Source organism: Amblyomma mixtum, chromosome 3, assembly GCF_055824585.1.
Source record: "Amblyomma mixtum isolate Tamu chromosome 3, ASM5582458v1, whole genome shotgun sequence".
Lineage (NCBI taxonomy): Eukaryota > Metazoa > Arthropoda > Arachnida > Ixodida > Ixodidae > Amblyomma > Amblyomma mixtum.
In genome coordinates, this window is record NC_143014.1 from 183,788,190 (window position 1) to 183,801,882 (window position 13,693).

Here is a 13,693-nt window from a genome sequence, read left to right on the forward strand (position 1 = left end):
CGAGCAATGTGCATTATCTTCCATTGGAAGCTGGAATGTTAGTGGATGGTAAATATCTGGGAAATTGTCATGCGATCACAATCACATGCATAATGCTGAACGGTGAACATTGTTGTAGCTCTGAGCACATTCCACCTTTTGGAAAAAAAATGAGCCCTGGAAAGCATGCTTTCAGGGTGTTGCTCCGCTTTTAATCTATGCAGTTTGACGTGTTATGCGAGCCACAAAGAGCATTAGACTGTGACTTGATTAAAAAAAATAAGAATGTGCAGGCAGCAGACCGTTGTTTGTTGACACAATCGAGCCAATGCAGGCAGTCAGAAGGAAATGAGTAAATGAGGTGGTTGAACCAAAAATTTTCCAGTGCCAACACATACTATGCACATTCACACGAAGTGTTTTTGTGCATTCCAAGAGCTAGTAATCTTCAGCGAGAGTCGGAACAGAGTCTTGCAGCCGGGCGCCAGTGCACTGGTAGCTGCTGGGTCACATGACCAAATATGGTGGCGCCCATGCTCGTGCTGTAAAGCGTCTTAGTGTTGTGAATATTAACTCAGGTGCTGCTATATATGGTGACATGGCAATTCTAGTCTGACTGTGCCTCTCATGGATTACATTAAAGCATAACTCACACGAAAATAGTTTCTTGCCTTGCCTTGAGGCCAGGAGCAGACTGACAACTGTAGCTGTGACACTTTTTATGGGTTTTGATTAGGCCTGTGGGAATATTCGATAATTTCAAATATTCGGTCAAATAGTAAAGTGTTCTATATCTGACTCAAACTGAACGTTTTGTCTTCAATATCTCAAAGTATTCATCCTGAGCAACCAGCGTTTCTGAAACTCATGCTTCATACTTTGGGATCACAATGCGACACGCTTACCCCCTAAGCCCCAACTCCACGCTGCATACCTGCACTCTCGCACATATGCTAGAGCCGGTCAGCGCATGCTCATGGAAACAGACGCGAGCAGGCAGAAGCATGGCGCCCAGATCTGTACCTGCCAGGTGTCTGCGGCCATGCTACCCGCGGTGCGCACGTGCTGTAACCGGCACGGCGGCGTGCATCAATAGATTTTGCAAAGCTCAATCCACTTCCGCGCTGCTAGTGTGCACGCGCTGATTGGTCCCGATGGGGCAGGCATGCAAGCAGCTGGCCGGCGCCTGGCACTTTGTGGCCTCCTGAGGGTGATCTGTGCATGCGCAGTGGCTCCCCACAGAATCGGATTGCCATAGCAGCCGCGGATCACGCTGGGCTGAATTTCTCTAATAGGAGGAGGTGCGGTTCTCTTGATTTCTGCAGAACGAGTTTGACCAGACTGCGGATGCCACAGCCGCTCTTCTCCGCGTGCAATTCATGAATCAAGCTCAGCAGCGTGAGCACGAGAGAAAGCTAGCACGAGGCTCATTGTGATGGGTGCCCCTTTGCAATACCTGACGCGAGTAGCGCTGGGCGCGCAGTTCATACTCCTAGCATGTGTTCATGGAGTTGTTGCTTAAAAGCAATAGCTGTGCAACGACGCAGTCTCAGTCAAGACCAGTGGTCAGGGTCCTCGTAGGTCTCACACCCCACAAATGCCGGTTCCGCATGTAGGCCAACTCCCCAACTTCCGATGGCCACTTTTACTGGACGTCGACACAGTTTCAATTAGTGAGATAAAGTTCAATGCATTCTCTCTCTTTTTTTTTTTCATGTGTGAAAAATACATGATTTTTAAAATGTCTATTGTGCTGTTCAACCTTTTTTGTGTGCTAGAAGTATCCGAAATATTCGCTTCGAAATTATTCAACAAAAATTACTATTCGTTTCAAAATCGCTTCTAACCAAAAAACCACTATTCGCACATGCCTAATTTTGATACGTGTTCCACTCAAGTCTCTGTTCTCATACTTATCCTGGCATTCCATTACCGGAGAGAGGAAGGAGAAAAATGTGGGAATAGAGAAGCAGGGAAAAAAAATTTTGAGGACGCTTAAGCTTCTCCTTTAAGAGTGGAGCGCAACAGCATCTTTCAGCGCTGCTAGGGAGTCAGTGGAACGCCATCGCCCATTCGGCACGACGCCTTGGCTGTTGGACAAATCGAAAATTGGTTTTTTGAGGAAAGGAAATGATGCAGTAACAGTCTCACTTGTCTTGGCGACACCCAAACCACACAATACACACCCCCTGATTATAGGTCACCAGTTCGAATCCCTGCCATGAGCTAGGCTCTAACTTAAGTAGTAAGTTTATGCTGCGCGAAACTCTGAATCATATAACACCATCTGGAACATTCTGCGGCAAACAGTTGGCATGATACGATTTTTTCTAAAGTGCGGTGCTGGTAACTACGACGTTGATGGCTTTTCGACTAAACGAGCGGTATACGCTGCCGTGTAAAACAAATACTAAGAGCACGTCCCTGGTGTGTAATTGATACAGACATTGTTTTTATTTGTCCTTTCAAATTTCAGAATGCTGCCAGACAAGCCAGCAGGCATGGTGGTTGACTCCCATTTGATGACAAGGTCCCTTTCAAAGCCAAAAGAGGCTGCTGGAAAGGCTGACGGCCAAGATCTTCAGGAGCGCAGGCATAGCAAAAGCAGCGGAACATCATTGGTGTCTGTGCGAGACTCCAAAGTGGCTATTGGCACTTTTGAAGTTTTTGGCAGGTCTGAGCCTTTGCGAGCAAGTTTGGACAGCAACAGAGCCTGGGACTTGCTTGAGACTCAAGCAAAGGCTCTTCAAGCATCAGCTGAAACGGCGCGGCAGTTGGCACAGGTAAGCAGTGCTGCGGTGTTCCGGGTGCTTTTATATAGATGCCAGTATAAAACTGCTGGTTGATAGACTTGTTCCGCTTAATTGAGGAGTTCAGTGGCAAAATCCATGGTATTTTGGGGAGGTTCGAAAAGCCATATGTACGCCATGCACCACATCACATTCACTTAGGGGTGAGTGAATAATACTTCAAAATCGAATCAACTACAAATAGGGTAGGTTTGCTACTGAATCGAATACCAATAAAGTAGCCAATTATTTCTGCAAGTATTCTCCCCTTGTGTGAATGTTCGTACAAAACGAATAATCATGTGAGAGCTAAGAGCTGCTGGTGGCACTGTGGTACGGCTGTATAACTGATGGAGATATAGGTACAGCTGTCAAGACTCAACACTGATCTCCACTAAAGGTTACGCAACACGAATTCAGTATAATAGCTGTATACCCATCATCTCGTACCTAAAAGAAAATTAAAATACCTTTTCGGTAACTGAAAAGACAGTGAATTAACTAGCGCTTCATCTCGGTGAAGTAGAACACCTCTATAGTAAAGTGACTCAGACCAGCAAAAATGTTTGCTATATCAGAGTCTTAACTATATATCAGTTGTTGGTGATGGCATGGCTCTGAGGGTGTCCTCTAGTAATTATTTCGCTGCTTACTAAACGCAGCATTGGTTTATAAAAGAAACACTCACAGATACCTTCAATCCTGCTCTTATTGTCCCTTTATGTGATAATTATTTATTTTCAGTTATCACAGTTCATGTTATCACGTTTTTCAATTTTGTTTGTCTTGAGGAAGCACCACATTTGCACAAATACAATGCGGCTACGAATGTAATGAGAGTTTGATTTCATGTGAAAACCAAAGTTTAGTGTGAATATGGCGTCATTTTCGCTTCCTCAGTGTTATTTAAGAAGCAATAGTTAAACATGCGACACTGCAGAGTCCCGTACCTCTGTTTCTTGCTGCCGCTTCCCTGTGCTTCCTGCTGCCGTGTTGCGGATATTTGCCTCATTTCTTCCCTTCCCGACTCTTCACTGGATTTTTACTGACTTTCCGTTCACAGCGACCTACGCCTCCTTCTTTCCACATTCATAGCCAGCTTTATTATTTTTTGGCAAAGCGAGGCAAAGCGTGCGTGCCGCGCGCTTTGCCTCGCGGCCCCAGGAACTTGTTGGCTTCTCCTCACATCTTCCGAGCTTGGTGGTGAAGCTACCTCTAAGAGCACCAGTTTATCGTTTTTTGGTATGAATTTGCCTCCGAAAGTCGGCCCTCGCGCGTGCCACGTTGTCATCATTTCGCAGGAGATACGTTGCCATGGCCTGACGTCATGGCCGTTTTTTTTTTCAATAACTTTTTTACTATAATTGAAAAAAAAATGTACAGGCGTCTATGGGAGGTGAAATGGGACTGCAGTTTCACTTTGACTATATCTGAGTTTACTACAGTGAGGTTCTACTGTATATTAGAAGTGCGGGATATGCGTATGAGTCATGGATTCTGAGTTTAGGCATCAAGCCGGTGCATCAAGTCTCAGGGGCCATATTTGAGCATTAGCCGCCGCGGTGGCTCAGTGGCTATGGTGCTCGGCTGCTGGCCCGAAAGACGCAGGTTCGATCCCGGCCGCGGCGGCTGAATTTCTTTGGAGGAGAAATTCGAGGCCCGTGTACTGTGCGATGTCAGTGCACGTTAAAGAACCCCAGGTGGTCGAAATTTCCGGAGCCCTCCACTACGGCGTCTCTCATAGCCTGAGTTGCTTTGGGACGTTAAACCCCATAAACCAAACCAAACCAAACCATATTTGAGCATTATGAACGACTCCACACGAATGGGCCGCATTACGGCGCTGAACCCTCCCTTTTGCATAGACCGATTGCGGCAGCATGCTGGGCAGTGTTGTGGTGGGCCATGTTAATGATATAATTACAGAAAACCATGATGCACCTTATTGTAACTGTGGGGCAATTATTTGATGACTATTGGAAAAGTAGACAAAAGATTCTATTTGTTTCGAATAATTTTGAGCATGCACAATTTGATGTGCCATTAAAAAATTTTGAATACTATTAGCACACCGCTAATTTATATTCATTGAGGTTGCAGTCATTTCAAGTATTCCTAAGATATGCACTCACAGAGAACCTGTCATCACTTTAGAAAAAGCATGAAAATTTGCACGGGAAGCTGCAGCTGATATTAGTACTACATATTAGTTCTGATATTAGTTCTGTTGGCATCGCATGCCTGGTTTCCTCAAAAACAGGTTCGTGCACCGTCTTTGGTAGAGCTTCACGGTGAAGACATGGTGCAGCGGCTGACAGCCAGTACCGTTGTTGCCGCATCTGCACTGGCAGCTGCCTTGGCCAGTCAGCAGCCTGACTGGCAGACACCAAAGGACAAGTGCCACCGGCGAGAAGTACGTGCATCATCATCCTCATCCACATCACAGCCTACAGATGCAGGCTTCGAGTCCAATGACAAAACGTCTCCTCAGAGTTCAGCTGAGGAAAGTTGCTCACCACCAACTGGCAGTGGTAAGCAAGTGCAGGAAACCCAACTGCTGTCAAGGCAAGATGCCAGCAATGCCAGCGTGGATGACTCTGAGAGGAGTGGATCTTCACGGGGGGAATCCATTTCTGAGGAACTGGGCACATTGGGATTTAGTGGTGAGTGTGATAGAGCAGTGTATCTTTCTATGCCCGATATCCTTCTAGGTATGCAAAGTTTTTCAGACTTCAGTGCAATTTTTGCATCCACATTTGTGGAAATTCTCATGTATAGGCGAAATTTTATTGTGTTCAGGACACGTCCGCGTATGTGGACCCTGCGCCTTTAGGGGATATGCATCAGGATGTGTGCTGTTACCTGTATGTTCTTGTAATGGCTTTGGGCACATGGCATTGTTGTTTCCCTAATTGACATCACTGCCATTAAAAAATGGTTTTTAAATTGGTATAGGGAGAAAAGATGCGAATCCAGGTAAGGGGCTGGACGGGTGTCTATGTTTTATCTTCCATCGATGAATATATTCAATTTTTATGTGTATAGATTGATTGCAGTATGAATTCGGTTTTGTAATGTCTGTTTTATTTAATCAGCTTCTGTAATGTGCACTGGAGAGAATTTGTGAAAGAGCATACGCTGGCAGCTATGGGGCCAAAGCTTGGCAGTTAGAATAGGCTTGAAATTATATTGAAGGCAGTGGAGTGAAGATCCCCGGACAAGGGCGAATTTTTCTTCAACTGGAAGGTTTCTGTGAAACCTATACAGGTTGTCCCACATAACTTGAGCCAAGGTTTTGAAAATGAAAGAAAATTCAGGCACGAATTGAACCAAATGCATAATGTTGGCACTAGCCTAGAGTTACTCTGGCTATTTTTTTATTTCCCCCTTAAGTAACTGATTAGTTATGTTTAATCAACTTTTTAAGCATTGGCTGCAGGCCCCAAGTGTGATTGGCAAAGTTGTAGGGCACCTTCAGAAACCTCTCAAAAAATTGTTTCCTACGCAATATATCTCATGTGGTTTTTTTTTTTCTATGATCTAAAGAAAGCCTGCGAAATATAAAATAAATACCACATGACAGGGCACTTGTGCTCAGTTATTGTGCTGATCTCAAGCATGTGATGGATGAACAAGGTCGGCTGTAGCGAGACTGGCTCGCGACAGGGCGTTATGCCTGATGTGGGTATATGGGCAAGTGGCTCTTATCGCATGACGCCACAAATGCAAGCTGCTCACCGAGCGTTGCTGAAACAACCAAGCATCCAAGGCTACGAAAAAGAAAAGAAGAAAATAGCATTTTGATTCAGCTTTAAAGAAGGAAAGGGCGAAGTGCTTGAGAACGATGGAAGGCAATGATGGCTGCTAGAATTTTGCCTTTGTATACAAATTACCTTGTAGTAGTTTTCAAATCGAATGATGGTACTACAACCTTAAACCTTAGGGTTTTAATAACAACGGATAAATCACATGGGGGCAAAACTGAGTAATGGTAAAAAAAAACAACCTGGGATATATTCAAGCTAGTTTGCGCATGTCTTCTTCAGGCGACTCTTTTTGCACTGCCCCACTCGCTCTTCTTCTCACACTTACTGTCTATCAGACGCTCTTTTTTGATCTCGCACCCGCACGTGCACTTCGGTTTGTGGTCGCAGCATTGGATGGCCACGTCTCGCTCCACATTTGCGCACCGTGACCAGAGTTATGTATATAATGCGTTGCTCAAGGTGTGTCAAATAGACATAGAAGGCGGGAAGTTTAGCTATTTCAACGCTGGCATCCAGATACGTGTCCGAGCTCAGTGACGATTGTGCATGCATATGAGACGCTGAGGCAGACTGGGTCCTTTATGAATTAACAACATAAATCTTCAATCCTGGGCGAGGACGTGGAGACAGATATTCCGTGAAAATTTTCTTCAGACCCACATGCAAGTGCTCGTAGTGTGGGTTTTGAAAATAGAGTGTGAAGGTCTTCAGTGTGGAGAATGCTGAAGAACAGACAACTTCATCTGTACTGCATGCAGCTGCGCCAGATGTTGGAGCCTCGCGATTTCCCAAATCGAAAGGACTTTGCAAACTGGATTCTAATCAGGACAAGAGGATCCAGACATTCTCAACAAGATACCGTGGAGCGATGAAGCTACCGTCTCACGTAATGCCCATGTGACCATCTACAGCACTCATTACTGGTGAAACTCTCACTGGGTTTTGAAGAGACATCACCAATATCAGTGCTTGGTTAAAGTGTGATGTGGAATTTACAGTGGCACTATCATTGGCCCCATGTGTTTTTTGATAGCACGCTGACAAGCAAAAGATACGTCAACGATATCCTTGATGGGGCACTTGAGGATTTCCTTTGTGAAGTTCCATTGGCTAGGATCAAGGATATTTGGTATCAACATGATGGTGCCCCTGCGCATGGCAAAGGCAAAGCATGCAAACGGCTGAATGAAGTCTTCCCGCAGTAGTGGATTGGATGGCGTGGGCCCATTGCTTGGCTGGCACAGTCAGCAGATTTAACTCTGCTTGATTTCTTCCTCTGGGGCTACATCAAGGATCAAGTTTATCGGACACCAACCACAACATCAGAGAACCTAAAAGAAAAAGGTCGGGCTGCAGCTCCGCCCCTGACATCATGATAAAGAACACAACGGAACTGTGCCTATAAAATGCCAAATCTGCATTGCAGGAGATGGTGACCTGTTCGAATGCACATAATAATGAAGGGGCACTTTTTGGATTGAAGGTAGCTGAAAAATCATTCTGGCCCTATCGCCTAACCCCATTACACTCAGTCCCCAGGCCGCCAGCTCTTTCTCATTTGAAGCATCAAAAAATAAAGCTATGTCTTGTTCTCTTTCATAGCCTTCGAAGCTTTATCGCTTCCGCAATGCTTGGGGAGCAGCATGCATTTGCGCCGTCATGCGATAAGAGCCACATGCCCAGATACCTATATCCGGCATAACACCCTCTCGTGGGCCACAGACTGTCTGCAGCCGACCTTGTTCATCCACGGCACGCTTGAGAGCAGCACACCAACTGAGCGCTAGTGCCCTGTCATGTGGTATTTTTTCATATTTAGCGGGATTTCTTTGAAACGCAGTAAAAAGGGCCACGTGAGATATACCTTGTAGGAAATAATTTTTTTAGAGGTTTCTGAAGGTGCTCTACAACTTTGCCAATCACACCTGGAGTCTGCAGCCAGTGCTTAAAAGGTTGTTTAACTAAACATAACTAATCAATTAGTTAAGGGGAAAATAAAAAATAGCCTGAGTAACTTTAGGCTAGTGCCAACATTATGTGTTCAGTGCAATTGGCGTTCGAAGTGCCTTTAATTTTTAGAACCTTGGCTCAAGTTATGTGGGACAACCTGTATAACATTGAGTGGATGCTAATGAGTAATCATTTCCTCATTATTATAATCATTATTATAAATGGATATGGGTGATCAACTTGCAGATTCAAGTCTGGATAGAAGGAAACCAAATTCTGGGACATCCAAGAAACGACAACCAAAAAATGTGCCCCCCCTCTCTCTAGAGAGCAGTGCCACAGAGGTGAGCCCTTCATGTACGATCAGTGTGCTGTGTTGTTTTAGTGTGCTGGCACTATGGCTTCCACTCTGCTGAAAAGCCGTTGTCTGTTTGTCTGTCTGGTCCTGCTGCGACCGGTAAGAGCTGGGTGCCAATTGCCTGGGTAGCAGGTGGGCCACCTGGTTCACGTGACCTTGTGACGCCATCACAACCTGCCCACCATGGCAGATGGCAGTTCAGTTAATGATTCGTCACGAGAGGTTCCTCAGGAAGAGCAACCTGGGTCTTGCAAGCCCTACCGATGGCAGCACCTGCCATCATAAAGCAGTGGCGCGTCGCTTAACCTCTGCACCACTATGCCAGGAGTGGTACGGGGACTACCAGGGATCTGTGAACATAAAGAGTGACCAGTTCTACTGCAGTACAAGTCTAAACTGATGTAGTATCACACAAACTTGCATCATGTGGTATATCAACCTAGGTAAGCCAGTTCGAATCAAGCAAAACCATAGAAAGTCGAGGTAAACCATGCAAAACCAGGGCTAACTGTTCTAGTGCACTATAATTCGTGATTAGCCCGAAGTTAAACTGCCCGTGATTTTTTTTAGTGACAGTGCATGTATCAGCCGAAAGGACTGTGATGCTTTGCCTAGTACAATTTAACCTCATTATAACAAAGTGGAAGGGGCCACGCAATTTCTTTATTATAGCCATTGCTTTATTGTAGTGGTATGCAACCGTGGCTGCAACTGTTGCATGCAAACGGGCTTCTCTTCCATTGTGCATGCGAAGGACAACATAGCTGGTGCTTAGTGTGTCAGCGATGTGCGCTGCGAGAGCCTTCAACACTTAAACCGAGTGCTCATCATGTGGCCGAATATGCGTATGCTGACCAAATAGGTCAACTTTGTCAACCACCCTCAAACTACTCTGAACCACTCTCAAAAGTTAGATTTAGTGCCACTCTTATAGCGAGTGCATTTCGCCTTGTGAAGTGTGGTGACAGGATGCTACGTTGGAAGAAAAGTCCCATTCGAATAAAATTTTTTCCAGAAGCATACTATGCGTGTGCCTTCCCTCTTCCTTTATTTCTATGAGGCGAAGCCGCTTTGCCCGTCTTTCACGGCAGGCGTTTCCTTGGGCAAAGACACGACGAACTGGTTGACAGTATGTTAGGAGTTTTGCTAGCATCTTCTAAGCAAACACAGATGCGCACTTACTTTCCGCACTGACCTGCTTCAAGAAAGGTGTCAGTCTGGTTAGCTAGCGACCTTGAGTCAAGGATTACCTGATTAAATGCAGCGCTGACAGCGTAACTCGCGGCAGGTATCTCACAGACGATGAATGCGCATCTAATGAAGCTACACGACAACGGCACTGCCCCGAACTATTTCTTAAAAGTAAAATCACTCCGGCATTGTACAGGAGTTTTCAGCGCACACTTAAGCTGATTGTCCCCGTGTGCAGTGTGAAGAGCGTTTCAGCCGAGCGGAGTGTGTTCGCTGAACTCGCTACAAGACGAAGGGTTTTGCAGCCAATGTCATTGAAGATAACTGTGTGGCGCTGCACTAATGACTAAACGCAAATGTCAGTCCTGCAGAATGACACTAAATTTGGCTGTGTTACGGAATGTTATGCACTCGCCAAAATTTAGGAGCTTCTGCATTGTACAACAGTAACTGATGGGCACGTTGGTCAGACATGGTTTCTTGTGCAACAGCACAACAGCACAAGACCAGAGGACGAGAAGGGACGAAACACAGCGCTGTCACCTTCTTGTCCTCTGGCCTTGTGCCATTGCGCTGTTGCACAAGAAAAGCATTGTATTTTTTTTATTACTCTGAAGTGCGCACTATGAATTATTCATTGCGGAGACACTGCAGATAACTACAATTATGCGCTGGGCATGATATGAATATTCAAAATGTTTTCGCAGTTCTCTGAGGTGAAATTTCATCTTTGCTGTGATTTGGTGGATGTGCGGCAGCCTTCAAGTTTAGCGGCAAAAAATAATATATAAACACCTTACGTGTACCTTTCAAAGCCGATAACATAGCGAGAAGAAAATACTCAGCTTGATATAGAGGGCACAAAATGGCCTGTTCAGACTTCATTCTGTTTGGCAGCAGTCCTCAAGCCGACTCATGTGGCAGCCTACCTGTCAGATTCCAAACATAACTGGCGGGAACATGCAGTTGCTACGCAGCTGCCTTCAGCTTTACAAATAGCAGTGGCCTGTTCATTTTGCTTTGACTTGGCACCTGATGGCATCATCGCTGTGTTTTAGACTCTTGGCAGCTAAGAACCTGAACTGTCAGAAGGCCGACAGATGTTGTGATCCAGCATGACACACTCAATATGGACAGTTTTTGCCTTCACTGCAGCGTAAGATGATACACATGTAGGAGCGTGTTCAGATTTCTCTCATAAGAGGTATGCATTTAAAAATGAGCGCACTGAAACTGAAACAGTCACCAGGATTGTGTGCTTACATGTGCATGTAAACATTGCTGACTATACTTCGTTTCATACATTGGCAATGCTGCAGAGGCTGCGGCAGTAATGTGTCCGTGAAACCATAATACCCTGCCACATATCATTTGTTCTTCTCGAAGCCTCGTTGAGTGTTTGGACGAAAACAAAAAGCAGTATAAAATGAAGTGGTAGCACTGAAAATCACTGTCGAAGCTGTGAGGCGCTCTGTGTTTGAACCCTCTGGTTATAATTTTCAGAGTGTGAACTACTTTTAAGGTGTAGATGGTGTAAGAGCAATTTGCCCTACCAGCCACGTATCATAGCATCACATGTCATTCTTTGTTCTCAAAGTCTTGATAAGTCGCAGGACGAAAATGTGGCAAGAGATAAAACGAAGTGCAGTAGGTTGCTAGTCACAGTACTTGAGATTTGCCGCAGTGAAACACGACTGTGTTCACTTTGGTTGTATGGCGAACTACTTTTTGGGCACGGACATAGCCTGCACGAATAGGGGCGCTCGTTTTGGTAGTGTTGACTGCTATGTATGAAACGGTAAGGTGGTAACTCTGCTTGATCTCGTGGCCAATAAGGCAGGTTTACCTTCTTGACATCAGGTTTTGCAAATGGCTCAGTTCAGGGAGGAGGGCTAGGGGAACAATCGAAAAAGAGCGCTGCTCCTTACTCCAGGCCCCTTATTCTCCTAACTGTTGGCTGTCAAGTGATTTCTCTTCTCACAGCAGAAATGTTCTTGTCCCTATTTTCCTTTACCTGAGGAGCCTGTGCGGCTGTGTTTTGTTGCAGAGGCATTGAGAAGGGAGCAGAGAGGCAGGTGTGTGCTGTTTGCTCTAAATTCGCCAGTGCATGTCGCCACCTGATGCCTTTGTGCCAGCACTGGTGATTAGGGTACTCATGTGCCCCACATGGCTTAGAAGATTCTTTAGTAGCAACAATATTGTGGAGTCATGGCTCACCCTTTCTCAGCATGCCGCTGTCTAGAAATTTCTGACCGTCTGATAACTTTTGGGTACCAGGACTCTACCAGTGCCGTCAACCTACAGGTGGGGAGTCAAAGCTCCTTGAGTGAAACACTCATGCTGGACCGGGATCTGCTGAGCTATGGCTCCCTGACAGAGCGCCCACTGACCAACAGGCCATCTGGGATAGAGCTGGTAGAGGAGGAGGAGGGAGGGGATCAGGGGCCACCACTGGCACTGCTGCGCCTTCAGGAGCGTGACCTTATTGAGCGTGCACGAGCTGACATCACCTGGATTGAAGTTTTGAAGAGGTGAGGGCCACTGCTCACAGCATCATGCTCCTTTTCGTTCATGGTAGTTGTACCATTGTTGTAAAGCAATGGTATACTGTGTAGTGAGTGTTACAAAACCTACTTGCATATTACTGGAGTCGGGGTTCTAGAAGCATTTGTAATGTGTTGTAGTTTCTTCATTGCTGTCATGCCATTGATCACTTTCTTTCCTTCTAATAGTGATATACTGTATTTGCACCTCAGGACGTGCCACTTCCGCCGCTTAAAAATGTGGATGGCGCTAGTGAACACTCCCAAAGGTTAGGTTATTTGTAAACATAAATACCCCCGAAAGCAGAAGGTTTGACAGCCGTCGCCGTAGCTCAGCGGTAGAGCACCGGACGCGTAATTCGGAGGTCGTGGGTTCGGATCCCACCGGCGGCATGTGGTTTTTTCTTCTGCTTTTCTAATCAATTAGCTTTAAGCAGTAACATTTTCAGTAATATTTAAAATTGATCAACACCACAAAATAAATTAATTAAATATCTCCTGTGCCCCTTGGTTTCTGTGGCTGTTGGCTTCTGTTGTATTTACTTGTGTAATTTGCGCATTTTTTTCCCCTAAAGTTAAAGCTTCAAAAAAAGGGGGCGCGCAAATTACGCAGAGATTTCGTGAACACATGCTTAACAGCTGTAAAAGATCATAACTCTGAATGTATACGATATATTGCCGAGTGTAAGTCGACCCCGCAACTTGCGCCCTTCGCTGGCCAACAAAAAGTTGACTCCAAATATAAATTTATGCATACCCCTCCTTCTCCCTAGACCCACGTTATGTAGTTCCCCGCATGCTGGCATGACGGTACGTGTGCAGCTCAAAGTAATAAACTCGGAATGGTACAGTCAGAGGCAGATGGAGATACAAGGTGATAAAACAGCGCCCTCACATGCGGCCCTGCTGAGTAGCGGCAAACAGAACACCCAACGGTTTGGTAGTTTCGAATTTTGGCGCAATGCACTCTCTGGAGGTTACCTGAAGCTCTCGCAGCTGCTCGTACGGAAAAGCGACTGCTGGCATGAGCAAGCCAGGTAAACGGCGTGCAATAGGGAACCGGCGTGACACTAGCGCTGCAGTGGCAAACTGTGGAAAGTCTGGGCGCTGCCGGGG

The 13,693-nt window shown here is 45.7% G+C and overlaps 1 protein-coding gene across 7 annotated transcripts in view; it reads left to right on the forward strand.

Moving 5' to 3' along the window:
- Positions 1–13,693, forward strand: part of LOC149352955 (uncharacterized) — a 119,245-nt gene that overhangs the window by 52,117 nt on the left and 53,435 nt on the right. For 6 of the 7 annotated variants that reach the window (XM_089582154.1, XM_089582153.1, XM_089582155.1 and 3 more), the window contains 4 exons: positions 2,456–2,762; positions 5,029–5,431; positions 8,732–8,829; positions 12,312–12,565. In XM_089582154.1, coding sequence (XP_089438280.1) covers positions 2,456–2,762; positions 5,029–5,431; positions 8,732–8,829; positions 12,312–12,565 — 1,062 coding nt within the window. The remainder of the gene's footprint in view (positions 1–2,455; positions 2,763–5,028; positions 5,432–8,731; positions 8,830–12,311; positions 12,566–13,693) is intronic. The other variant, XM_089582157.1, reaches the window with a different exon arrangement.